The 22376-nt window shown below is 52.1% G+C and overlaps 9 protein-coding genes across 9 annotated transcripts; 5 read left to right on the top strand and 4 right to left on the bottom strand.

Annotated features, from left to right (window-relative positions):
- The first annotated feature begins 131 nt into the window (after nucleotides 1–131).
- BDW70DRAFT_10253 (cytochrome P450) lies at nucleotides 132–2037 on the top strand. Its single transcript, XM_073734317.1, has 3 exons — nucleotides 132–707; nucleotides 767–1698; nucleotides 1754–2037. Exons 1-3 carry the CDS (start codon nucleotides 158–160, stop codon nucleotides 1820–1822), a joined length of 1551 nt encoding a protein of 516 aa, XP_073591370.1. The 5' UTR covers nucleotides 132–157; the 3' UTR covers nucleotides 1823–2037.
- On the bottom strand, nucleotides 2032–3368 carry BDW70DRAFT_164366 (O-methyltransferase-domain-containing protein; the record flags this gene model as incomplete). The annotated part of the gene is made up of 2 exons (XM_073741463.1): nucleotides 2032–2194; nucleotides 2257–3368. 2 exons carry the CDS (start codon nucleotides 3366–3368, stop codon nucleotides 2032–2034), a joined length of 1275 nt encoding a protein of 424 aa, XP_073591369.1.
- A 181-nt stretch (nucleotides 3369–3549) lies between these two features.
- On the top strand, nucleotides 3550–5341 carry BDW70DRAFT_10278 (cytochrome P450). The gene is made up of 2 exons (XM_073734323.1): nucleotides 3550–4999; nucleotides 5060–5341. Exons 1-2 carry the CDS (start codon nucleotides 3645–3647, stop codon nucleotides 5301–5303), a joined length of 1599 nt encoding a protein of 532 aa, XP_073591368.1. The 5' UTR covers nucleotides 3550–3644; the 3' UTR covers nucleotides 5304–5341.
- Nucleotides 5342–6415, bottom strand: BDW70DRAFT_10256 (sugar phosphate isomerase/epimerase family protein). Its single transcript, XM_073734319.1, has one exon. It carries the CDS (start codon nucleotides 6397–6399, stop codon nucleotides 5380–5382), a length of 1020 nt encoding a protein of 339 aa, XP_073591367.1. The 5' UTR covers nucleotides 6400–6415; the 3' UTR covers nucleotides 5342–5379.
- A 254-nt stretch (nucleotides 6416–6669) lies between these two features.
- BDW70DRAFT_165893 (uncharacterized protein) lies at nucleotides 6670–11727 on the bottom strand (the record flags this gene model as incomplete). The annotated part of the gene is made up of 5 exons (XM_073741855.1): nucleotides 6670–6839; nucleotides 6912–9380; nucleotides 9414–11232; nucleotides 11457–11515; nucleotides 11547–11727. 5 exons carry the CDS (start codon nucleotides 11725–11727, stop codon nucleotides 6670–6672), a joined length of 4698 nt encoding a protein of 1565 aa, XP_073591366.1.
- A 394-nt stretch (nucleotides 11728–12121) lies between these two features.
- On the bottom strand, nucleotides 12122–13152 carry BDW70DRAFT_144690 (SRPBCC family protein). The gene is made up of 2 exons (XM_073738301.1): nucleotides 12674–13152; nucleotides 12122–12620 (listed from the first exon to the last, which is right to left on the bottom strand). Exons 1-2 carry the CDS (start codon nucleotides 12944–12946, stop codon nucleotides 12324–12326), a joined length of 570 nt encoding a protein of 189 aa, XP_073591365.1. The 5' UTR covers nucleotides 12947–13152; the 3' UTR covers nucleotides 12122–12323.
- Nucleotides 13151–14803, top strand: BDW70DRAFT_144688 (class I SAM-dependent methyltransferase). The gene is made up of 4 exons (XM_073738300.1): nucleotides 13151–13260; nucleotides 13318–13468; nucleotides 13521–14432; nucleotides 14490–14803. The coding sequence occupies exons 1-3, from the start codon at nucleotides 13220–13222 to the stop codon at nucleotides 14067–14069; spliced, it is 741 nt and encodes a 246-aa protein (XP_073591364.1). The 5' UTR covers nucleotides 13151–13219; the 3' UTR covers nucleotides 14070–14432; nucleotides 14490–14803.
- A 1373-nt stretch (nucleotides 14804–16176) lies between these two features.
- Nucleotides 16177–17421, top strand: BDW70DRAFT_165891 (uncharacterized protein; the record flags this gene model as incomplete). The annotated part of the gene is made up of 1 exon (XM_073741854.1): nucleotides 16177–17421. The coding sequence occupies exon 1, from the start codon at nucleotides 16324–16326 to the stop codon at nucleotides 17419–17421; it is 1098 nt and encodes a 365-aa protein (XP_073591363.1). The 5' UTR covers nucleotides 16177–16323.
- Nucleotides 17422–19381: 1960 nt separating this feature from the next.
- Nucleotides 19382–20764, top strand: BDW70DRAFT_165889 (uncharacterized protein; the record flags this gene model as incomplete). The annotated part of the gene is made up of 4 exons (XM_073741853.1): nucleotides 19382–19440; nucleotides 19493–19614; nucleotides 19669–20547; nucleotides 20610–20764. 4 exons carry the CDS (start codon nucleotides 19382–19384, stop codon nucleotides 20762–20764), a joined length of 1215 nt encoding a protein of 404 aa, XP_073591362.1.
- Between the last annotated feature and the right edge of the window lie 1612 nt (nucleotides 20765–22376).

The raw sequence follows: 22376 nt of genomic DNA, 5'->3' as shown, positions 1-22376 counted from the left end.
AGTGCTCGGACTTTGGGTGGTGGACGGCGTCCGAACGGCTCCCAGGCATTGAGCCGAAGGCGCCGGTTCTAGCTAGGTATTCTATTAAAATCTCTACAGTCCCTGGCACAATTGAGCCAGTGCCTCAAAGTACAGCTTTCCCAGACATTGTGTCGTCATGCTGAGTATTACAGCCCTCGCAGCCCTAACCGCAGCCGCCTACGTCCTCTGGACCATCATCTACCGGATTTACTTCACTCGCATCGCGCACATACCTGGCCCTAAACTTGCAGCCGCCACATACCTTTACCACGCATGGTACGATCTTTGGCCCCATTCCGGGCGGTTCATGTTCCACTGCGAAAAGCTCCATGAGCAATACGGCCCGATTATTCGGATCGGGCCGGACGAGGTCCACATCAAAGACAGCAGCTATATGGACGAGGTTTATCCAAACGACCACCGGCGCAAACGGAACAAAAGCCCTCTCTTCTTCTGGATGGTCGGCACCAACGAGTTTGGAGACCACAGCGCCGGAGCAACGATCGATCACGATGCCCACCGTGTTAAACGAGCCAGCATGGCGCCGTATTTCAGCGCCCGGATGGTGCAGGATTTGGAGCCGCGGATTCTCGCCAAGGTGCAGCAGTTGAGAGAGAAAATAATGGCCATGGCCGGGTCCGACGAGCTGCTGGAACTGAGGAATGCGATGAGTGGGCTGACCTTGGGTGAGTTGGCTTCACCCCAGTGCGGCGGACCGTGCCATCTGCTAATGCAATAAAAAAAGACATCATCTCTGAATACTCGTTCGGTAGCTCGTTTGGCGCACTCGATGCTCCTGACTTCGGCCGCCCCTTGAACAACGTCCTCCTCAAAGGCGTCAAAGTCCACCCCTTCGCTCGCATCTTCCGCCCGCTAGCAATTGCAATCTTCAGGCTCCCGCAATGGCTGATGCCAAACAGCGAAATCCTCGAAAATAGCGTCAAATACGACGACCTGATCGGCAAGATGACTAGCGCAGCATTCGATGATGCAACCCGGCTGTCTACTACTGCAGCCAGCGGCAACGAGAAGATTCAGGCAAGCCACCGCACCATCATTCACTCAATGCTCAGCAGCGATTCGCTCCCCGCGGAGGAAAAGACCCTTTTCCGGCTCAAAGCAGACGCGATGGTCCTCATCGGCGCCGGAACCGAGACCACAGCCCGCACTCTGGCAACAGCACTCTACCACATCCTCGCAAATAGACCCGTTCACGACCGTGTGCTCGGCGAGCTCCGCACCGTCATGCCTAGCTCTGACTCTCCCATCCCGCCTACTGCGGCGATCAGGCAGCTTCCATACCTTACCGCCGTTCTCACTGAGTCGTTGCGGATCGCGCATGGAGTCGCGGGGCGTTTGTCTCGCATTGCACCGGACGAAGATCTCCAGTATGGCTCGTACAAGATCCCCCGCGGCGTCACCTTCTCGCAATCAATGTATCACGTCCACACGGATCCCGTTATCTTTCCACATCCGCATGAGTTCCACCCCGAGCGGTTTCTCGGAGCCGAGGGGAGTGTGGCAAGGGAGCATGTCTACCCCTTTGGGAAGGGAACGAGAAACTGCCTGGGGATTAATCTGGCTTGGTCGGAGCTGTATATGACTGTGGCGGCGCTCATAGGAGGCGTGAAGATGGAGCTCGTTGAAACAGGTCTACGGGATGTAATGCCTGTAAAGGTTTGCTTGCCTCGTTTTGTGTGCTGTGCTGCGGCCGTCTGCTGACGATCAGTAGGAATACTTTGTGGGGTATTTGCCCGAGGATAGCAAGGGGATTAGAGTGAAGGTGCTTGGGAAGGCATAAGTACTCCGTATTGTATGTGAGCTTAGTCTAGAACGTATAAGGACAGAATAGCCTGCATCTCCCCTTCTTTCGAGGTCGGAACTCAATTTCATTGGACCTAGGGGCTAACAGCAAGGTAGTGCTTGCAAGTGTATTGACAGTTGAGGTAACTACCTGGATAGCTACAGCTCCAAAACCTTTGCTCTGGTGAGAAAAAATGATTGCATAATTTACGGCTTCCAAGTCACGTCAATCAGAGCTAGATGCGATCCGTCTGGCATAGTGATCTTCTCAACCTCAAACCTGCCATCCGCCTGCCGGAAAAGCTCCCGCCAGCCCTCCGCATCGCGGACTCGTGAATTGCCTAGAGCAAGCATCGACAGGTCCATAAGCCTGTTCTACCAATCAACATAACTCTCAAAACGCGGGCCAAACATGGTAACTGAGGGACTTACCGCTGTGTCCGAGCCGTAGAAAGCCCCATGGCCCCGGCATCAGGCATAACCTCATCCATAACCAACACCTTCGCCCCGGCCTTCAACGCCGGGATCTGCGCCCTCAATATCCTCACAGCCTGACTGTCCGGCCAGTTGTGCATGACCGACCGGAAGAGATAAACGTCGGCCCCTTTCACAGTCTGCTCGGCGAAGAAGTCCGCCACCATGTACGACACATTCACGCCGGGCTCCTCCTTCACCGCCGCTATTGCGTCCGCCATGTCCTGCACAACAAGTTGAAGCCGTGGTGCTTTCCGCGCAATCGCAAGCGCTGCCTGGCCGCCTGCGCCACCAACATCAACAACCGTTCCGGCCCCCAGAGACTCCCAGGGAAAGTAATCCGTCAGATAGTGCAGGGACCATTGGGGACCGGCGGTTGCCTGGTTCATGCAGTTGGCGAAGCGGCGGATTTTCTCCGGGTCCTTGGCGAGGTGCAGGTAGAAGGACGGTTCGCTTGCGTTGTGGGCGACCATGTACCCGGACTTGGAGGGGTCGTCGGCAGCGGGATACATTACGAGGGCGTCGGCAACGCCTAGGAAGGCAGGGATGAGGTCCTCGGTTGTGAAGCCGGTGCAGTCGTGGAGCACCGGGTCGTCCAGGAGGAGCTTGGTCACGGAGGAGTGCGAAACGTATCCCGGGCGCCTTTCCTGAAAAAGGTGGAAAGTCATTGCTGCGCGTAGAAGCTGGCGCAAGGTAGAGACGTTGATACCGACGCTTGTGGCGAGGTCATCGTAGCTGATTTCGCCGGAGGATGGGACCTTTTCGACGAGGTTGAACCGGTGGATAAAGCGGGACATGGCGAACTTGACTAGGGGAATGTAGCCGGCATTTGAGACCAGTCCTCTTGGACCGGTTATGAGATCGTTGAGCTCTGCGGTGGCATCGAGAATGGCTGTTTGGCTGCGTTGGATTTCAGCAGGGAGCTGGAGATCAGGCTGAGTATTTAGCGGGTCAAAGGACAGCGGCGGAAGGTTGTTTGCCTGGTAGTATTCGTCAATCTTTGCAGTATTCCTGGTGATTGAGTCTGCCAGGGCCACTATTCGTGTTGGTTGAGGCGATTGAGACGGCATTATCGGTCCTGAATTAGGGTTGCTGGTTCACTGTGCTGCCAGCCTGGACGTAAACAATAACCCGTGCATATAAGGCTGCTAGATGTATTCTTGATGTGTATAGGGCGTTCGGCCCGAAGGCATGCAAGCTTCGGAGCGATGCACGGTCACCGCGCATGCAGGTGTTTTTTTTTTTTTTCTTACATGGCATCGACTGCAAAAACTGCAATGTAACAGGTAGGTCTCATCGCACTCGACCCTGGCAATTGCAACCATTTTGTCCCTCAAGCAGGCACAATGCTAGTGCCGTTATTCTTGGCCATTCCACTTGCATGCATCGGCACCTTGATCTTTACGACCATCCGCTTCCGTATCGACGTCCACAAGCATCAAACAAGCAAGAACGTCGTGCCTCTAAAACCCTATGCAGTTCCTCTTCTAGGGTCCAGTTTGGACTTTACTAACAGTAAAATTGGCCAAGTCTGGGACTCTCTCATCAGGGACTGTAATAGGTGGAATCTGAAGTCCCTGTCGGTGCTCCTCGCCGGCGTGCGGACTCACATCTTATTCACCCCAAGTGCGGTCTTGAGCGAGCTGAAAGCCAAACACCTGACGAGACACAAACATGCTCGATTGCTGGCGACAAACGTTCTGGGAATGTCCCGGGAAGAAGCAGCCAAGACGTTTCCTGATACCCCGTTGCCAAAGACGAGTGTCACGCTGGAACGCGTCCACTCCGAGTTTCTGCTGACCTCGACTCCCGTCACAACGCTTACGAATAAATTCATGGAGTGCCTTTATGAGGCGATCTCGGGCGACAGTAAGATAGGGACGGATGACGAGATCGAACTCTACGCTTGGATCAAAGATAAGCTGTTCAATGCATCCGTCAGCGCATTATTCGGATCCGAACTACTACGCATGCATCCAGATCTCCACAAAGACTTCTGGATCTGGGAGCAGAACCTCCTCACGCTTCTCTTCGGCACACCTCGGATCTTCGCTCGGCAGGCCTACGCAGCCCGCGAGAGACTTCTCGCCAAGTTAAGCAAATGGCTCGAGCACGGCTACAGGCACACCGCGACCCTGGATGATGCCGTCGCGTGGGAGCCCTATTTCGGCGCAAAGATCATCCGGAAACGCCACGAGTATTATAATCAGCAGAAACTCAGCCTGCGTAGCCAGGCGGGCAAGGAAATGATCTTCCTCGCCGGCATCCTGTCCAACGCAATTCCCACCATCGGCTGGCTTCTGGTGCACATCTTCTCGCCAACGAGTAGCCCTGACCTCCTCCCTCGCATCGAGGCTGAAGTGAAGAACGCCGTGCGTGACGATGGGTCCATCGATTTCCCGGCTCTTCTTCGTGCGCCGTTCCTGAACTCCGCCATGAACGAGGTTCTGCGACTATACATTGACCTCATGATCATTCGGCAGGTCGATGCGGACTCCGTCCTTGACTCGATACCACTACGGACAGGCGACCAGGTCATTGCATCGTCCTGGATGACGCACCGGCATCCAGACAACTTCGACAGCCCGAACGATTTTGACCCCGAGCGATTTCTTCGAAGGGATGCGGAAAGTGGCGAGCTTTCGTGTTCGACATCCGGTCTGGGTGGAAAGTATTTCCCTTTTGGTGGTGGGCATCATATGTATGTCAGCGTAACACTTTCCCACATCCTCCGAGCCGCCAGCTTATCTGTGCTTCTCAGGTGCCCGGGTCGAAACTTCGCCAAGCAAGAGATTCTTGGAACAGTTGCGGTCATTCTACTGAATTTCGACGTCTCGTTTGTGTCCTTCATCGAGCGGGACGGTGACGTGGTCCATCGCAAAGGGTCGGATGTCAAAGGGTTTCCTAAAATGGTGCGCGCTTTGCCTGGGAACCAGGTCATGCAACTCAAGGGGGATATGGCTGCGAAAATCACAAAGAAGACTCCTCTTAGCACGGTATCCTAAGCTAGAATGAATATAGTGGCGGGTAGATGACCCATTTTCTCCGAATTAATCCATGGCGACTATATAGGAAAATCTCCTACATTTCAGTCCAAAACTCGGCGACCAGCTTTTCAAACGACGCAGCAGCTCTTGTCGCATGCTTCTCTGGGGTGCCTGGATCTGGATCCGCAAGACTCCTATTGAACAGCTCGGCACTGACGCAGCCTCGAAACGCCAGTTTGACAAAGACAACTTCCAAAATATCCCTGACAGGCAAATACCCACCCATTTCCCCTTCCCCGTAGAATAGCCTGCAGTTCCTCGACCAGCTGAGTCTGGCAGCCTGCCCAGGAACATAATAGGGCGAGGCTGGCGTCAGCGGCGCCTCCAGCCGTTCTGCATCGACCACCTGCACCCAGAACAGCTTTTCGACGTCGATCTTGGCCAGTCTCTCCAGAGTCGCCTGCATCGCAGCCACTGCATCACCAGTCACTCCAGACTCAGCTTCAGGATCCGCATAGACCCGTCCAGCCAGGTTAAAGCTATCAATGCACAGCCCGAAATTCGCCCGGTCGACCTGCCTCACGGCATCCCAGGCCTTCTCCCACGTATCGACATGCGTTCCCCACGCCAATGCTTCGTAACTGAACCGGATCCCAGACCGGGCACCTAGCTCTGCGACCTCGCGGAGGTCGCCGACGATGAGGTCCATGTCCCCGCTTGTTTCGGTCTCGGGCAGGAAAGTCGACGGGATGCCGATGAGATCCGTATTCAGAACCTGCGCCATCTTGATCCAAAGCTTCATTTCGTTGATCCGCTGAGCGTGCTTTGCTCTGTCCAGTAGGCCCTCGTAGTGTCGGAAGGGCTGTAGGCTGACGATCTTGATACGTCGCTCGTCGCAGAGGGAGCGGATGACCGAGGCGGCGGCGAGTTGGCGGAGTGCATCAGTGGGGAAGGTCGTGTGGTCCTGGGAGTTGGCGAGGTGAAGGATGTCATCGTGGAAGAGCTCAATATCGAGGTTGTGCTGGGCTGCTTGGTCCAGGCGCAGGGGGAGCGGGTGGGTGGACGGTGAGCCGAGGGAGATAGAGGAGACAGCTGGGCGGCAGGCCATAGTCATACATAGGGGATAGACCTCAGGTTTCTTTCACTGTATGAAAAGGGTTCGTGTAAAGCTCATTATATGTTTTCCTATAAAAGGGGCTTAAGCCAGGACACCCCCGGTCCGTACTGCGGCTCCCGAGCAGCGGTATCCTCCTGTTTTAGAACTACATTCCAAGGTCATGTTATTCTGAACTATCCGAGGGGCTAATCTTACTTTCACGATCGAATGTCGGCTTGCAGAATATGTAATTTGAGGCACTGCCGAGCACTTCCACCGAGAAAGCTGTCAGTGAATGGGTGAAGCACAGAGCGCCAACAGGCTATCTTGAAAGACAACCTCTTGTTCCCTAATAAACTCCCTGCCAACTTCATTGCCATGCTCGGCAAGCTTTTCATGCTTCTCTGCTTCCCACAGGTCCCAGAGCTCTCCTCGTAGCTTCCAAAACGAAGTACCCCCTTGTAGCTTCTCCCCACAAGCAAGCCCGTCCAAGGCACGTAGAATAACATGCCGAACGGCATCAATCCCACCGGAGCCGCGCCCATAACAAGCTGTGTCGTATTCCAGTCGGAGAATCAATGTACCATCATCAATGGCCATGCATTCAACCATGAGCATAAACTTGGAGCCCTCACTCCACACATACTGCGGTTCCACCCCGTCGCCAAGCGCGAAGAGGCTCCAGGGCCCTCCTTCTTTTCCATCGCCCGTTGTCGCCGATTGCGCGAGAGACTGTTCTGTAGAAGCACGGCGGGAATCGTGGAAGCTTACAACGCAGTTCATAAGCGGATGGTCCGGTAGTTCCTCCTGGGCGTCGATGCCAAGATGCGCGAGGAGAGCATGCCAGGGCACAGCGTAGGATAACGAGTTCTGACATGAACGCTGCACCGAGGCAAGGTAGTCTGCTAGGGAGTGCGGTGGCTCCTTTGACGGCGTGCCTTTCTCGCCGAACTGCACGCGCACGGGGAGCGGCTCGAGGAACAGACCGACGGCGTTCATTTCTGCTTCTGAATGGCGGTTGATGAAGGGGACCCCGAGTCTGATATCAAGAGGCCGCTCCGCCTCATTGTCCGCACTGACGGCCAGCGCCACCGCAGCGAGGAGGAATTGCTGCATCGTGACATCTGCTGCCGCTGCCTGGGTTTGCATGCGTCGCCAGAGGGAAGAGGATATTCGTGCTACGGACGATTTCCCTCGGTAGCTCGTTCGGCGCACTCCGTTGCTTAGATACAAGGTCTGCGAGCCATGCACGTCTCCTAGATACTCACTCCAGAAGTTGAGGTGGCATGATGGTGGTGATGCCGCGTCTGCTACCAGGTGAATGTAATGGGGCTGCACCGGAGGTGGGAGGGTGTTGCCGTGGTATGTGGCAGCGACTTCGTTGAGGACCGTGCCTAGGGCCGTGTAGTCGCAGATGATGTGGCTCCAGACTGCGACAAGGGTGTCTCTGGTTATTGTCACCCGCACTGGCGGCGCACAGGGCAGATTGAACGGGCGGTTCACCTCCATGCGGACGTTGACGGATCGTAGCTTATCGACTCGGGGAGGGTATGGAGCCAGGATACGCACCACGCTGTTTCTTCTCTTGCCTCGCTGTACGTATCGACTGCGGAAAGCATCGTGCCGAGCCAGAACAAGGTTCCATGCGTTTATTAGTCTAGACCGGCTTACCCTGTCTGGATTATACCGGGCGACATAGCTGACGTTGAAGGCTGACGAGCTGCAGTCTAGCTGATACTTTCGCCACCACTCCTCCTCCATCGGAGATAGCTTGTATTCCCCTTGAGGACCACTCTGCAGAGTTGTTGTCGCGGGGCTCGACCTGCCCTCCTTCATCTTGTCGATGGTACCGGCTAGTTCTCGCAGCGTGGAAAGCCGAGCAATCATCTGCACTGTGATTTGCTCGCCAAAGACGGCCGTCAGGCGCGCTGCAAGCCGTAGCTGCTGCAAAGAGTGGCCGCCGAGGTCGACGAAGCTGGAGCGAGGGCCGAGCTTACCTGCATCGTGAGCTCCAAGGTTCAGCACCTGTCGCCAGGTAGCAGCCACCAAGGATTCGGTCTCCGTTTCGAAAGTCACCTCCCGTTGCTGGGCCACATCCACACTCTCAGCAATAGCCTTGTAGTCTATCTTCCCCATAGCAGTCATCGGGAGCTGCGTGACAGCATAGATGTACGTCGGGACCGCAAAGCCAGGGACTGCAGTTCGGATGGCTGTTCGCATAGCCCCGATGTCAGAAGATGCAGTCTGTATCATACAAACAAGGTCATCGTTCCGCCGCGTGATAGCAACAGCATGAGCGCCCTTGCAGGCGCCCAGAACCCGCGCTTCCAGATCCTCGAGATCAATCCGGAACCCTTGCAGCTTAATCTGGCGGTCCGCACGGCCTAGAAATACAATCTCCCCTGCGTCATTCCAGTATCCGCGATCTCCAGTGCGATACATATATTCTCCTAGCCCGCTGCAGATGGGGTCCGGAAGGAACCGCTCGGCGTTCAGCTCGGGGCGCCCTATGTAGCCCTGCGCCACCTGTACGCCGGCGAGATAGATCTCGCCAATTCGACCTAAAGGCGCCAATTGCTCGCGATTATCGAGAATGTATATGCGAGTGGAGGGATTTGGTCCGCCGATTGTCACAGGCTGGCCGGCGCGGAGTCTTTTAATGGTGGCGCCGCATGTTGCTTCCGTGGGTCCGTACATGTTATAAAGGACGGTGCGCGACGCCCAGTTATTGCAAACCGCTTGGGGCACCGCCTCGCCCACTAAATAGACCGCTTTGAGTTGTGGGAGGTGCTCGGGGTTCAGGACGGAGGCAATGGACGGCGTGAGGAGCGCGGAGTCGACACTGCTCAAGTGCCCAAATCCACCTCCTTCGGACCGTAAAACAAGAGTGGCACCGTACGATAGAGCGGAAAATACCTCGTGGATACTTCCATCAAACGCCGGAGACATTACCTGGGCCACCCGGGTCCCAACAGTCGCCCGCAAGCGCACTTCAAAATCTCGTTGAAACGCAACAAGTCCCTGGTGCGTACACATGACACCTTTTGACTTGCCCGTAGTCCCGGACGTAAAGCAGACATATGCTCTTTGCCAGGGTCTTGGCTGAGCTCTAGGCGTAATGCCGCATATATCTGGATCGAGTTCCGGCTCAGCCAATATGGCCTCAACGTCGTAAGCCGAGAGAGCGCTTCTTGGTTTACACGCAAGGGCTTCGCTGGTAGTTGCGAGGAAGAATCGCGCCGTCGACGTCTCGAACAGCGAGTCTCTGTACTCCTGATGGTGTGCTTTGTCCAGGGGGCAGTAAGTGCCCCCAGCACGAAGGACAGCATAGATCGAAATAATCCAATTGACGGAGCCATCTGAGTGAACTGCAACCACCTCTTCAGGATCTATCTTGTCCCTGAGAATGCGAGCAATACGACCAGAGGCTTTCTCCAGCTCCGCGTATGTAATCTGGCGATCTGCACGTTCAATCGCCACTACAAATGGATGTTTCCTGGCCGTGCGCTCAAACAGGGTGACGAGATCGTGTCTGACAGAGGGCTTCGTGGTCGTGGAAGAGTTGCAGTTGCCCATCGACCGCAATGCCGCCAGCTCGGCCGCAGAGAGAGTCGCTGAAAGGCAGACACCTAGGGTGTTGTCCGGTTGGCAGAGGAATATTAGCACCTGTTTGAGCGTCCTCCCCACACCTTCTAAATCGCAGTGTCTGTACCGCTTGCGGGAATATTGCAGCAGGATGTTGCCACTGTCCGTGACAACCATACTAAGCGGAATATTCGTGCTTTGCCTTGCGAAAGATCTGCCAACGACAAATTCATTCTGATCAGCTGGCCATCGAGCGTCTGGCTGAATTGCAAGTAGCTGTCCTCGTACTCTCGGGAAGCCATTTTCCGGCGTAGTCCATGAGTATTGAGCGAGACGCTGCATGCGGTTGAAAACGCCGCGGACGAAGTCCCGGACATTCATATCCCAGACAAGGTCGACTTGGAATGGCAGTGTGCTGACGATCGGCCCTACTGCGTCCAAGATGCCTGGTAAAGGTATATTGCGGCCAGACACCACGGTGCCGATAATAACATTATCGGTGTCTGCGTACAGCCCCAGACACAGCGCCCATGCGGCGTAGAAGAATGCGGTTAAGGTTACGCCGCACGCTCCGGCTGCACCTTTGAGAGATGTGTAATGGTGGCCCAGGGTGACGAGGATTTCTTCTTGCTGGCATTCTCCGTCGTCGCCGGTCCCTGCAACCGGGAATAGAAACTCTTCCTTCCCTTCGGACAATTTGGGTTGCTGCTCGGCCCAGAAGGCATCTCCCTCCGCTTTGTGAGTGCATCTCCACTGATCTAATGCCGCAGCAACATCGGAGAAAGGCGGCCCAGGCTGGACAGTTTCCCCTCCAGCGGCCTGGATCACCTTCTTCAGAACAAGTGCCGCAGACCAGCCATCGATCAGCGCGTGATGCACCGACCAGATCAGGGTGCTTCGGCTGTCCGCCTCGGCTTCGGCGTGATAGTGGATGACCGTGAATCTTACATCAAGGTCAATTTTTGAGCTTGTGCGCGGCCACGGGTAAGCTTGCATTTGGCCTCCTGAAGCGGCGTCGCGGTACGTCTCTGCGTTGGTTGTTGTGAACTCCCGCCAATGCAGCCTCGGCAGGATCGAGCAGCCGTCCTCTGGACTTCGGTATATCGTCCGGAAGACGGGTTCCATCCTGATTACCTGGTACCACGCAGCCTTTATCCGGGGCATCTGGGCCTGGAAGTATGTTTCGTAGTAGGAGATGATGTTTGTGCCGGGCGTTTCCAGGCTCCCGTGCATCAGGGAGATTTGGCTTGTGGAGAGGTCGGTGATCTGGTCCATCGTCGCTTCTCGTGGATTGCATAGGTCTTCTGTCTCCATCGACACGAGATGTAGACTGTCCTTTGGTGGCATTGACTGCTTGTCGGCCTTATCATGTAGCTCCGGAAACAACCGAATATGTCCCCCGGTATGTTGGATGTGAACTCCGGCTTCGACATTGATCGACTCGGATGATTGTGATAAGACCACTTCGTAGGAGGATCCCTCCGAGCCACCGATAGATATGGACGACTGCTCTCTGCCATCGACGCTGGGACTATCGGATGGTGTGCCGCTGGACGATATTTCCAGGCCATCCGCCGCACGGCAGCCCTCCAGAAGATGCTCTAAAGTAGGGCTTGAGAGAACAGTGTCAACTGAAACCGCGATACCGTGCTGCCGGCATCCAGCAGCGAATCGCAGCGCTTTTATGGAGTCGCCGCCATAGCCAATGAAGCTAGCAGACAGGTTTATAGTATCTGGGTGGAGACCCAGCACTGAAGCCATAATTTCCAACGCTGTGGAGGTGGACATGACGAGGGCGGTTTCAAGAAAAGGTAAATCAGAATACAATAGAGAGTACGAGGGCACTTGATGAGGGCCTGCATACATTTACTTCACTTTCAACCCTTTCGCCTGTTATACTCTACAGCGTACAGTGGTTTCCCGAAACAAGAACTTGCTAAGGGCCCGTCTGACTACGGTTCAGCGGAACATCGGTCACCGTAGACGTATGGCGATTCTCGATCATCCCCGGTGAATCGGTTCCAAAATGAAAATCAAACGCAAATGTACAGATGAGCCGGACATATGTCTGCGCCAGACTGGCGTATATGTACGCGCTCTCTACAATTGGAAAGGAACGGATATATGACACACGGTATGTGACGTACGGCACTATCTCTATAGCATCAGCAACAAGATGGAAATTATATGAGTCACCCGACTGCCTATTCATATAACTAGACCCAGAACGTATATTGTAGACAGCTGGTGTGATTCCAAAGCCCCTAACAAAAGCATAGCTACTTTGCTTGAGTGTATCGTCGACATCCTAACAGTCCTGCGATTGCTTCAAGCACATTGAAGAAAACAGTGCTCTACTACGCATTCTCCTCTTCTTCCTCCTCTTTGGCCAGTTTCTCTAGCCTCCCACTCTTCTTCCACCCCCGGACTAGGTTAACAGTCTCCTCGCACAGCCGCTTCGCAAGAGCTCTATACCCAACGATGAGTTCCTGCTCCGCCTTGCTGCCCGGCTCAGGGGCATCGTCTCGCATAACCAACTCGTAGTAAAGCGTGAGATACGGATCAAGTTCTTCGTCCTCTTGCGATCCCGACTCGCAGCCGTATCCCACCATCATGGTAGTTTTAGCGCCGGTGTCTCGCACCGTTGCCAGCAGCTGCATACGATGCGGTCAGTAAGAATATGAATCGTAAAGTTTAGTGTTCGCACATATAGGTTATCCTGCAAGAATACATCCTGCGTCATCCGCTTGCCGCTTTTGGCATGCACGCCGCCATCCCCGATCACAATCTCACGCACGAACTCATTGCGTGTTCCACCAGGGAGAACAGTGCACGCCTGGACATGAGCTGCGAACTCGCCTGGATGGCGAGCTCCGCGCTTCACGCCCTGCCACAGCTCAGCGCGCGTTAGTCGCTCTGCGGGGGCGGCGCCTCGGTTGGCGGCGATGGTGTAGGCAACGTTGTAGGTGAAAGCGGACATTTCGGAATAGTTGATTGACTTGTGAGGGGCCGGATTGTGCGGTGGAGTAGCCCATGGCTGCTTATACACTTAATGAGTACTTCGGCGTCTGCTTATCTGTCGGTGGCCGTGATACAGCCCGAAGGTTGGTATCTTCCGGGGTAGTTCGCAAGCACCATGTGACCAAAATGAGAAAGTCTCCGCGAAGTCTCCGAGCGGTGCTTTGGTCTTTGGAAGACAATCTACTCTTCGCAACTATCACACTTAACCTGCCTACGGAAAATAATCGCAACGATGGCGCACGCGGGACATGATCATGATCACATAGATTCCGAGTGAGTTCCTTCCTCAACCCCGACCACAAGCAGCGCTCTGAACGACTTTCACCCCAGCCCCGGTCCGCTCTACCAAGAGGCATGGATCCAAAAGCTCCTTCGACAAATCCAGACCTGTCTTCAGACGAACAGCGACTGGCTTGGAATCGACCTCTCCCGACCGCAGCGTATCCTCGACTACGCGTGCGGTAATGGCACAGTATCAAGCGTAAGAACTTGCCATACTCTCTCCTCCCGCGGCCACAGCTGACCTTTCGAAGGCTCTCCTGCCCACGTTCCAGAACGCAACATTCCGAGGCATCGACATCGCTACCTCGCAGGTCCGCCGCTACAATGAAGAAGCCACAAAGCTCCTGGGGGACCCTCACCACCGCATGTTTGCCATTCAGGGCGACCTCTACGATCCGCAGCCGGTTCTGAGCGAGGCAGAATGGTCTGGCTTTGACGCCGTGATTATCAGCTTTGCTCTTCATCATACCAAAGACCCCGTGGATATGCTGACGCGACTACGTCGGCGCGTTCGGCCCGGGGGAACCATTATTGTGCTCGATTTTTTAAGGCACTCTCCTGTTACCGCCAGTCTTGGACACGCGGGAGAAGAGGGCCAGAAGTATCGCGCGGAACATATGATCAAGCTGCCTCAAGGGATGAAGATATGGCCGGGGTTCACAATGCAGGATATTCTGTCGGACATGGCCAGTGCTGGGTGCGTTGACGTTGACGTCAGAGAGTTTCCCGAGCCAGTTGAGGGACCCGAGGAGCTACATGGCTATGGGAGGATATTTATCGCTAAAGCCACTGGGCCTTAGCAACACTGGGCCATGCAGACAACTGCCCGACTGCTCCGGTGGAGCTAAGAGCTTTGACTACGTAGTAGTGTATCACTCAGATAGGCAGATTTCGTACGTGGACGGTCTACAACAAAAACTCCCCTCTCGTCTCCGCAACAGACGTAGATGACTTTTTAGCCAATCACCTCTTCTGCGGCGCCAAATACGCCGCCTCTCTCACCATCACTGCCGTTATGCAGATTTAAGCGGTAACCCTATATTATGGGTTTCTATAAAGTGGCCAAAGACTCGCTCGGATTCAAAAGAACTTTGAGCCTAGCACAGCAGCAAATGCCAATAATAAATATTTGTGCTACAACTGTGTCAATGCTTCTTTCCACAGTTGGTATTCCTAGTAACAAACACGATTCGTGAGGCAAAAATTGATGATGGATGCAGGTCATTCGGTTATCGTTCGATAGGTGAGGTAGGCCAAAGGTTCGCGTTTACGGACTGAGGCCGAGTGCGTTGGGCGCGCGCATTGATGGACAGGCCTCATGATGCGCCGGTTGTGTAGATAGAGAACCGAGGTCTCTTTTTGCAGAGAGAGCCAGGCTATCAGGACATTCTTTACCAGATGCCAATGGATGAAATCTTTTCCGAAAAGACTCCTCGGACTTGGTAGTAAGAGTACCTCTAGGAACCTGGGCGAGACCCGGTCAATGCCAGCGCGGCCAGTCGTTCGTGTATATGTGCACACGAGGTTGTTTCACGAGATTTTGAAGATGCTCTTTAAAGCTATAGGAAAATGCAACTGTCAACATAAGAACCAGTGCAATTTGCACATAATTATGCATGATGAAGATATAATCATGCATTCACGGCGCTCTTTCAACCTGCGGCTGTGTTCTCCGCGCAGGAACCCTCGATCGAAGATATCCCGAGCCTTAATACGCTAACATAAGGGCGTGTTGGTTGATAAAATAGGCAGCAAGATAAGAGAACGTAGCTGATAATGCTCTGAGACACATTTGGAAGGCCGGCAAGTCTATGTTGACCACTGGGCCGTCACTACATAGTAATAGTGGTCGTAGTAGCATGTGGGCGTTGATTATACCTTGGATGGTCCTATTTGAGAGGATGCAATAGGCTAGTGTTTTCTGTGGAGCGAGTGGCGTTCCATCCAACGAAAATCCTTAATAGACTTCTAGCTGGGAGTAGTCTATCAATTTCACTAGATTGCTGGACATCTCCTGTCACAGACTATGGCCTGGACCTTGGTTGTCGGCCATGCCCTCAACCTGGTTCTAAATAAGGTCTCTGCAACGTCAGTGTACAGCCTCGGAATTGCGGCCTCGTAGGGAAAGAGATCCGTCGGCATGAAAGTCCGGGAAGTCGGAAGTTTTGACGTATGATTGGGAAAGCTTGATAAAAGGGGGGAGGAAGATATCTGCGCTTCTGTCTTTTATTTGTTTCTCTAAGCTCGTGATATTCGTGAATACAGGACAGTTAGTTGAAAACAATACTTCCTACGCCCGTGACATTATCTACTGCCAAAGAGAATGAGGTTGTCCAAGAGTCTGCAAGCCGGGCAAAGCAGATGTCATGTTTTAATTGTGGCAAGAAAGGCCACTTTGCAAGAGATTGTGAAGCTCCGAAGGACCGAGAGCAGAGCAGTTCCTGGGAGGACCCTCAGGGAAGGAGTCACCGGAAGGGCCATAGCAAGGCCAGAATACCGCGGCGATCTCAGGTTGATCGAGCACTTCGCGCCAAACACGACAGGGTTAGCCCTCCACCAACATATACTGACGCCTTTTGATTATCTCGCTCATTCCTCCTGAGCATACCCAGAGTTGTCTCTCCTTCGTGGATGTGAGTACCGAGCCACGACCGCAGCGCAGCCACGGCGCCTGGAAAACATCTGCTTTAAGCCATTTTCCAATCATTTATGAATAGGGAGTGTACTAACTCCCAGAGCCCAGAGAGCCTTAAAGGGATTGTTGGCTAAAGATGCATAGTTCGTGTTTGAGCAGTTGTTTAGTTGGTTGGCTGCTGCAAGGGTCGCATCCAGCAGCTATAGCCGCCCACTATGCACACAGACCACAACAGACACTCAGCGACAGCACCATGGAGGGACCAGACTTCACCTACCTAAGATATGTTAAAGCGTCAGCGCGCTCTTGTTAGTTCTTGATCTTCTGTATCCTCTCTACATTTTCTTGATTTCACGGCACTGAAAGTGACCCACCAATATCTACGCTCTTTCTCTCTGGTAACAATCCCTTATACCAATATGGAACCCGGACTAGGCCTAGTAATTGCGGGTCTCACGAGAGAGGTTGCTAATGTGCTCATAAAACGTCATGGTCCGGAAGCTGTCATAGCCGCGTTACGGGCATGGAAACAATACATGAGCGGACGGTCGTCAAATATGGGACACGAGGAAGCCATGAAAACAGCAAAGGACGCAATACCTAGCTTCCTGAACAGAGCCGAGTTGTATCAGCTTCCTCTAATTCCAGGCGCTTTCAATTCCTCCCCCGAGTTCATCGCCATGTTTCAGGTCGAGGCGCTTGTCGCGATCCCCGTAGCACTGCTTGCGGTCAAGCAAGCAATCGATAGGGTTGGGTCTAGTCTACAGGGAATTCAACACGAGCTCACGATTGCCAACATGGCAAAAATTCAGGGTTGGGAACAGGAGGGCTTTGGAGCGCATGTATATCGCTTTGTTGAGTACGAGATGTGCCGGAATGCGAAGAGCCATGATCAAGGGCGCCACTACTTCTACGTCTGGAATCACGACACAGATTGGTACCCAGTCTTCGAGGCTATGAACCGAGCTTTCCCTCTCGGTCCTGAATTCGGGGGCTATCATCACGAGCTTGATGCGATCTGTATGCGGATGAGAGCAGACAGAAGGACGCTCATTCAAACCACGTCTTATGGACGTACAGCGCAATTTCATCTCCTCATTCCGACTCATAAGGCTTATGTTATAGAGCAACCTGTAATATTCCACGAAAGCCTTCTCCCGCTTACTATCACGGGCCAGCGGCACCGCTCCGTGGACCTCGTCTGGTTCAATCTTTGCAGTAAGCCGAAGGACTTACATCTCCTATGCATCGGAGTTTTGCAGGCTAGGAGGAATGTCGTTCATGAAGTTGGAAGCTTTGGATTCCTTGGTTGCTGCGCAGGCGGCGTGGCAGCTGCCTTTGCTGCTGTTGTATTTCCTCCCTGTGCTCCTATTGCAGAGACAGCCTTCGTGTCGTTCTGGTCCGGAGGAATGGCTTCTTGGAGTGCTGCAGCCGGCGCCGCCATTCACGATGCTGTTACCTCCGATGAAATCTGTGTCCTAGGAGGTGATTCCGTATTGGCCGCGGAAAAGGAATAGTTTGTGTTGGCATGGGAAGTGTGTCTTGGGTGATGCCCTGGTGTTTGTGTTGTGGACATGAAGGCTCTTAGCGTTGGCTTACATTATTGTTCGTTGTTATCTGTAGCATTGTTCAGGTTAACGATTTTCTATGCGGCGTATTTGATTCTTCCTGTGCTCTTTGACACCTAATATGGTCCTGCAGATTTGAAACATAGCAGAGGCAGTCAGCCACTGCCACACTCCTGTAGCCACCTACTACTACAACGACGTAATATTTGGATGTATACTCAGGCTGGGCAGCTCATATTAACTAATTCGAGCATTGTTGACCCTGCGCCAAGGACCAAGAGTGGTACATCAGGGTGATACTAAGATACCCTATCGCCCTAGTATTTGTCCACGCCCGCTGTTCAAGGCCCTCATAAACGTTGCCTATATCTGGGATCTTATTTCCCTATATTGCTCTACAGATAAAGCACCCTGGCCACACTCGATCACCGCCAGGGCATCCTTCAGCGGCTGATTGACTACTGCGGACCACACCGGCCGTCTGACGATCAAGTTCGTCGCATTGTGGAAATTGCGAACCCACTTCCTGCAACACATTTATCCATAGCCCAACAATGGATATCCTCTGTTATCATTGTACAACGTATTTTGCCAACAAATCCGTCTTGTGGTTCAGTGCGATTCGGCCCGCGCTGACCATGCTAGAGGCGATACTGGGCGCCTGTCGTTATGCCAAACCACCTTCCTTGCTGGCCGTTGTTGATGTTCAAACTAACAGATTCATTTACCCTTTCCATATTATATTTTTGGATTGTAATTCAAGTTATCGAGATCTGGATGGAAACTGTTCTACAAATGCTGGATGGATGTTCAAACCTGGGGTGCTCCTATACAGCCATAAGACATCACCCTAAAAAACAGAATTTCCCGACGACTCTGCCTGCAATCTATTGACTTGCACCTAAAGCCCATGGCGGCAATGAGGGGAACAATCCAGTATGTTATTTCTCTAGTAATATTTTTGGTGACTAGAAAGCATCTTTCCAAAGTCGGGTATGCGTGGTTCTGTCCTTTGATCTGACACCTTCCTGAGTCTGGAATGGCTTCTCCAATAAGTAATTTATTGGTCCCTATGAAATATTCCTGGTTTTCAAATGACTCCCGACTCTGTGCCAGCCAACAAGTATGATGTACGTGTGGCAGATTTCTAACATACTGTATCATTGTCGGCGGCTAACATTCTACCCTGTTCTCCAATGAGCGCTTTGTCCAGTGATCTAACCAGAACCCAGATAAGGCAAGGCAGAGAACTCTGATTCGATCCAAGGATGTGTTTAATTCCAATCAAAAGTTTTCATCGGCGACAGCCTTGTCCACGCTATATCTAAAATCTCTACCGCTCAACCTGGCGGTTAGAAGCAGCGCCACCAACAAACAAACAATGATATATGATAAGCGGCAGCTATAATGAGTTTTAGAGAGATGACTTGAATCTCAGAGAGTTAACATACGCTGATAAAGCTGAGAGCGTTTAGGAGTTAGTAAAGTTGCTATGTCCTCCATTGGCAACGCCATCTGTATTTGTCTTTTTCTGTACACAAGGTCAACGAGACTTGACGTCAAAAATAAAACCTCGAGAAAGGTTCATCCTCCAGCTAAAGATAACAATGGTCTGAATAACAGTAAGGGTCACCGTGCCACGCTGCATGAATTAGCCATCCTGGTAAGAGCTATTGGTTGATAATGGCAGCTGTACAACCCCTATGCATGTTGTAGCCGCTGCGCTCCTGTAAATATAATACAGGTTAAGAGAAGGCTGTGTTTATCTGAAATGATAGGTGAGATCTATCACTATATAAAGCTCATCCAATGCCGCGCAGTTGATGATCCTGCCGCCAGCATCCAAGTTCCCTTTTTTATTCTCCCCTGCGCTGCTTCATAGCACTCTATACCAGGTATCAGACGAGCCATGGAGTCCAAAGCCAAACGAACGAGAGAGTGTCTCTCAGAGATGGAGGCTCAATTCAAGTCAGCGTTCTATCCCATTTTCAACCTCTATGCCCTTCTAACCGGCCGAGAGCAGAGAGACCAACACCTTTTCTGACGTACTTATCATTCTTGGACGAACCGGATCCGGGAAATCATCCCTTCTAGAGGACCTGTCCGGTCTCAGCGGCTACTCGCAACAGAATGTTAACTCCGGTACGTTTATCTTAATTATATTTTTTTTTGTCCTGAGACTGAAGTCGGTCACAGCCACAAAGACCATCGAACTCTGCAAAACCGTCATTGAAGACAGACCATACTTCATCATGGATACACCAGGCTTCGATCCCAACGCCGAAGAGAAGACTTTTCTTGAGATCGTTCGCGGTATTGAGCTCATCCGTCCGTTCGCCCGCATCACCGGATTCTTATACCTCACCTGCATCCACATCCCCCAAGAACGGTTCGACGACTTCGACAGAAAGTTAATCCAGTTCATCGGAGCCTTGAGTGGAGCTGAGTACATTCCCCGTGTCATGTTTATCACAACTTTCTGGACCGCGACACCGGGACAGGCAGCAGCCTACAGAAAACGTCTTGTGTCCCTTCAGAGCAAATGGGAGGATGGTGTTGGTATGCGGGAAGTGAAGACATATCAGCATGGCTGGGAGTATAATGACGCTGGCAGAGATACAGGCCTAATTGTCGATTGGTTTATCGATCGACAACAGATCACGCGACATGCAAAGGAGATGGTTGCAAGGAACTATGGCGGCCCGAGTATCGTCGCTTCGAAGATTGAGGAGGAACTGGATGCTAATGTGCCCATTCACAAAACAGATGCTGGGAGACTGCTTGGGCTGCCTGCTCCGTTACAGTCCAATACAAGCGCGCATTCAACAAGAAGACCAAATCAGGACGACTTTCCTCATACGGGCGCCTCTGACCCGGAACCCCCGCTGGGCGCACATACATCCAGGAATACAAACCAAGAACAAACAGCGCCGCAGCCGCAACCGACTTCTGCTCTCCAAGTGCTCCTTGACGGGATCAGCTGGGCTTTTCGCAACATTGATCTTCCCGGAGGAACTGCTGGTACGAGTATGAGACCCGGCTTTGTTAGCAGTGATCCGTTTAGAGGAGGTGGAGGTGAGCTTCCTCTGTACCCAGTATATATAAAATGAAGATGTTGCTAATTCATAGTCTGCTAGATCCTCTTTCCCATGTCGACTTGATGAAGTCCAGAGGCCTTAATTCAAGTAGGAATGCTAGGTTGAGATATGCTCAGCAGCATGGAATTGGAGGTGTACCTTTCTCTGCGCAGTGGGGAGAGGCAATGCTAAGGCATCTTCAAAGGCATGGCTGATATAGCGACTCAGGATGCCACGCTGTGGTTGGAAGGCAGCAAAGAACATGAAATTGAGATAGTTGTCTATGGAAATATTTTTGTGATAGCTGTTAATTTGACTGGCTGTGATCTTTATGTTAGGACAAAAGTGTAAGAGCATGTCCCAGCGCAAGCATACTCTCAACTAGACCAAAATAGTCTAATCTGCCCAAGTCGCACCTCTGCAACTAGCCCAGCCGTGAGAATAAGTGAAGTTTCCCAGCTGTGAGGAGTTATGGAGAGTAAAACGAATGTAGTGTAAGCTACTAAAATCAGCCTTACACACCATATGAGTTCGAAAGCTGAAGAAAGGACTGTAGCTGGCAAGCCAAATAGAACGATTAACGGTTATTATGAATATGGCTAAGCGCCTAAAGTTGGGAGTTGGTATTCCTCTAGTGAGGAGCTATATGAGATGACAGATGTATCTATTATCTTTCTGTTCCCTATGTCCATGAGCTCGCTCACTCAGTCAATGGTCCCTTAATTTTTTGTATCCTGTGCAAATTTCCTCTGACCAACCATGATTTCACCATAGGATCAGACCCCTTCTTGTATCAAGCATCTATCAAAGAACAGAGAGACATAAAACCAATCTTAATAAAAGGCATCCGATCTTAAGTAGGCTGCGTACGCGTAGTCGATACAGATACATTCTGCCCTTACCCACTGAGACTATATGCATATTCCACAACAGAAAGAGTCTGAACATGATATGAAGTAAGTTAGATAGACAAGATGCTAAGTTGAGGTTTTGGACCGAATATCTGAACCCAGCTGACTGCCATGCTTAGTCGGTCGGCATACATGTACACAAACCGGCAGCAGGTCACAGCTTGCGGTTATGTCCTCTTCTGGGATACCTAAATGGCCATCCTGTGTCAAATCTACTATCTTCCAAAGACTTTGTCAATGAACTCTATTGTCCGAGTATAGGCCTTCATAGCGCCTTCGGCAGGTCTCGGTGGACCCTCGCCAAACTCCATCAAACCATGTCTTCCATCCTGAACAAGAAACGGTTTGCTCTTGACTCCCGGCTTTTCCAAAGTCTCATGATGGTGCACGCTCTCCGCTGGCGAAACGACCTCGTCGGCAGTTCCATGCACAAACACTGAAGGCGGATACGTTTCATCCACAAATAGACTGCGGCAGATCGTACGACAACGATCCTAAGCCAGGATCGTTACCCGCAGGTTGCGGGTAGCGGATCCTTAATAAGGATCCGCTACCTGCAGCGGATACCTGTTGGATACCCAACTGATCTATTGGGTACCCGCTGACTATCCGCGCTAGCATAAAACTCGCTAATTTATCTGATTATAGACTATCAGGTGACAGTTATACTGCTGACATACTTTAGGTCTTATGCTTAATACATGTATGTTCTGGTTATAACAGCAACGACTATATGTTTTTAAGATTTTCTATGTGAAACATTAGAAAGAAATGTTGTATTTCTAATATATAGTTATATAAGTCATGAATTATACAATCAGAATATGCAGATTAGTTTATAGTTGCCTGTAACTTAATAATTATTATAAATTCATAGTTGAGTGATAAAAATATATAATTAATACATGAGGGAATC

This window comes from Aspergillus foveolatus (assembly GCF_047715535.1).
Source record: "Aspergillus foveolatus strain CBS 279.81 unplaced genomic scaffold BDW70scaffold_105, whole genome shotgun sequence".
Lineage (NCBI taxonomy): Eukaryota > Fungi > Ascomycota > Eurotiomycetes > Eurotiales > Aspergillaceae > Aspergillus > Aspergillus foveolatus.
Note: the sequence above shows the minus strand (reverse complement) of the source record. Positions and strands in the feature narration are given on the sequence as shown.

Bases quoted from the DNA above. Each gene is read 5' to 3' on its own strand.
- BDW70DRAFT_10278 (XM_073734323.1), top strand. From the start codon at position 3,645: ATGCTAGTGCCGTTATTCTTGGCCATTCCACTTGCATGCATCGGCACC. The intron at 5,000-5,059 runs GTATGTCAGCGT...TGTGCTTCTCAG, and splicing joins TTTGGTGGTGGGCATCATAT to GTGCCCGGGTCGAAACTTCG.
- BDW70DRAFT_10253 (XM_073734317.1), top strand. From the start codon at position 158: ATGCTGAGTATTACAGCCCTCGCAGCCCTAACCGCAGCCGCCTACGTC. The intron at 708-766 runs GTGAGTTGGCTT...CAATAAAAAAAG, and splicing joins GATGAGTGGGCTGACCTTGG to ACATCATCTCTGAATACTCG. The intron at 1,699-1,753 runs GTTTGCTTGCCT...GACGATCAGTAG, and splicing joins GGGATGTAATGCCTGTAAAG to GAATACTTTGTGGGGTATTT.
- BDW70DRAFT_144690 (XM_073738301.1), bottom strand. From the start codon at position 12,946: ATGTCCGCTTTCACCTACAACGTTGCCTACACCATCGCCGCCAACCGA. The intron at 12,621-12,673 runs GTGCGAACACTA...CATCGTATGCAG, and splicing joins TCTTGCAGGATAACCTATAT to CTGCTGGCAACGGTGCGAGA.
- BDW70DRAFT_144688 (XM_073738300.1), top strand. From the start codon at position 13,220: ATGGCGCACGCGGGACATGATCATGATCACATAGATTCCGA. The intron at 13,261-13,317 runs GTGAGTTCCTTC...CTTTCACCCCAG, and splicing joins CATGATCACATAGATTCCGA to CCCCGGTCCGCTCTACCAAG. The intron at 13,469-13,520 runs GTAAGAACTTGC...GACCTTTCGAAG, and splicing joins GTAATGGCACAGTATCAAGC to GCTCTCCTGCCCACGTTCCA.
- BDW70DRAFT_10256 (XM_073734319.1), bottom strand. From the start codon at position 6,399: ATGACTATGGCCTGCCGCCCAGCTGTCTCCTCTATCTCCCTCGGCTCA.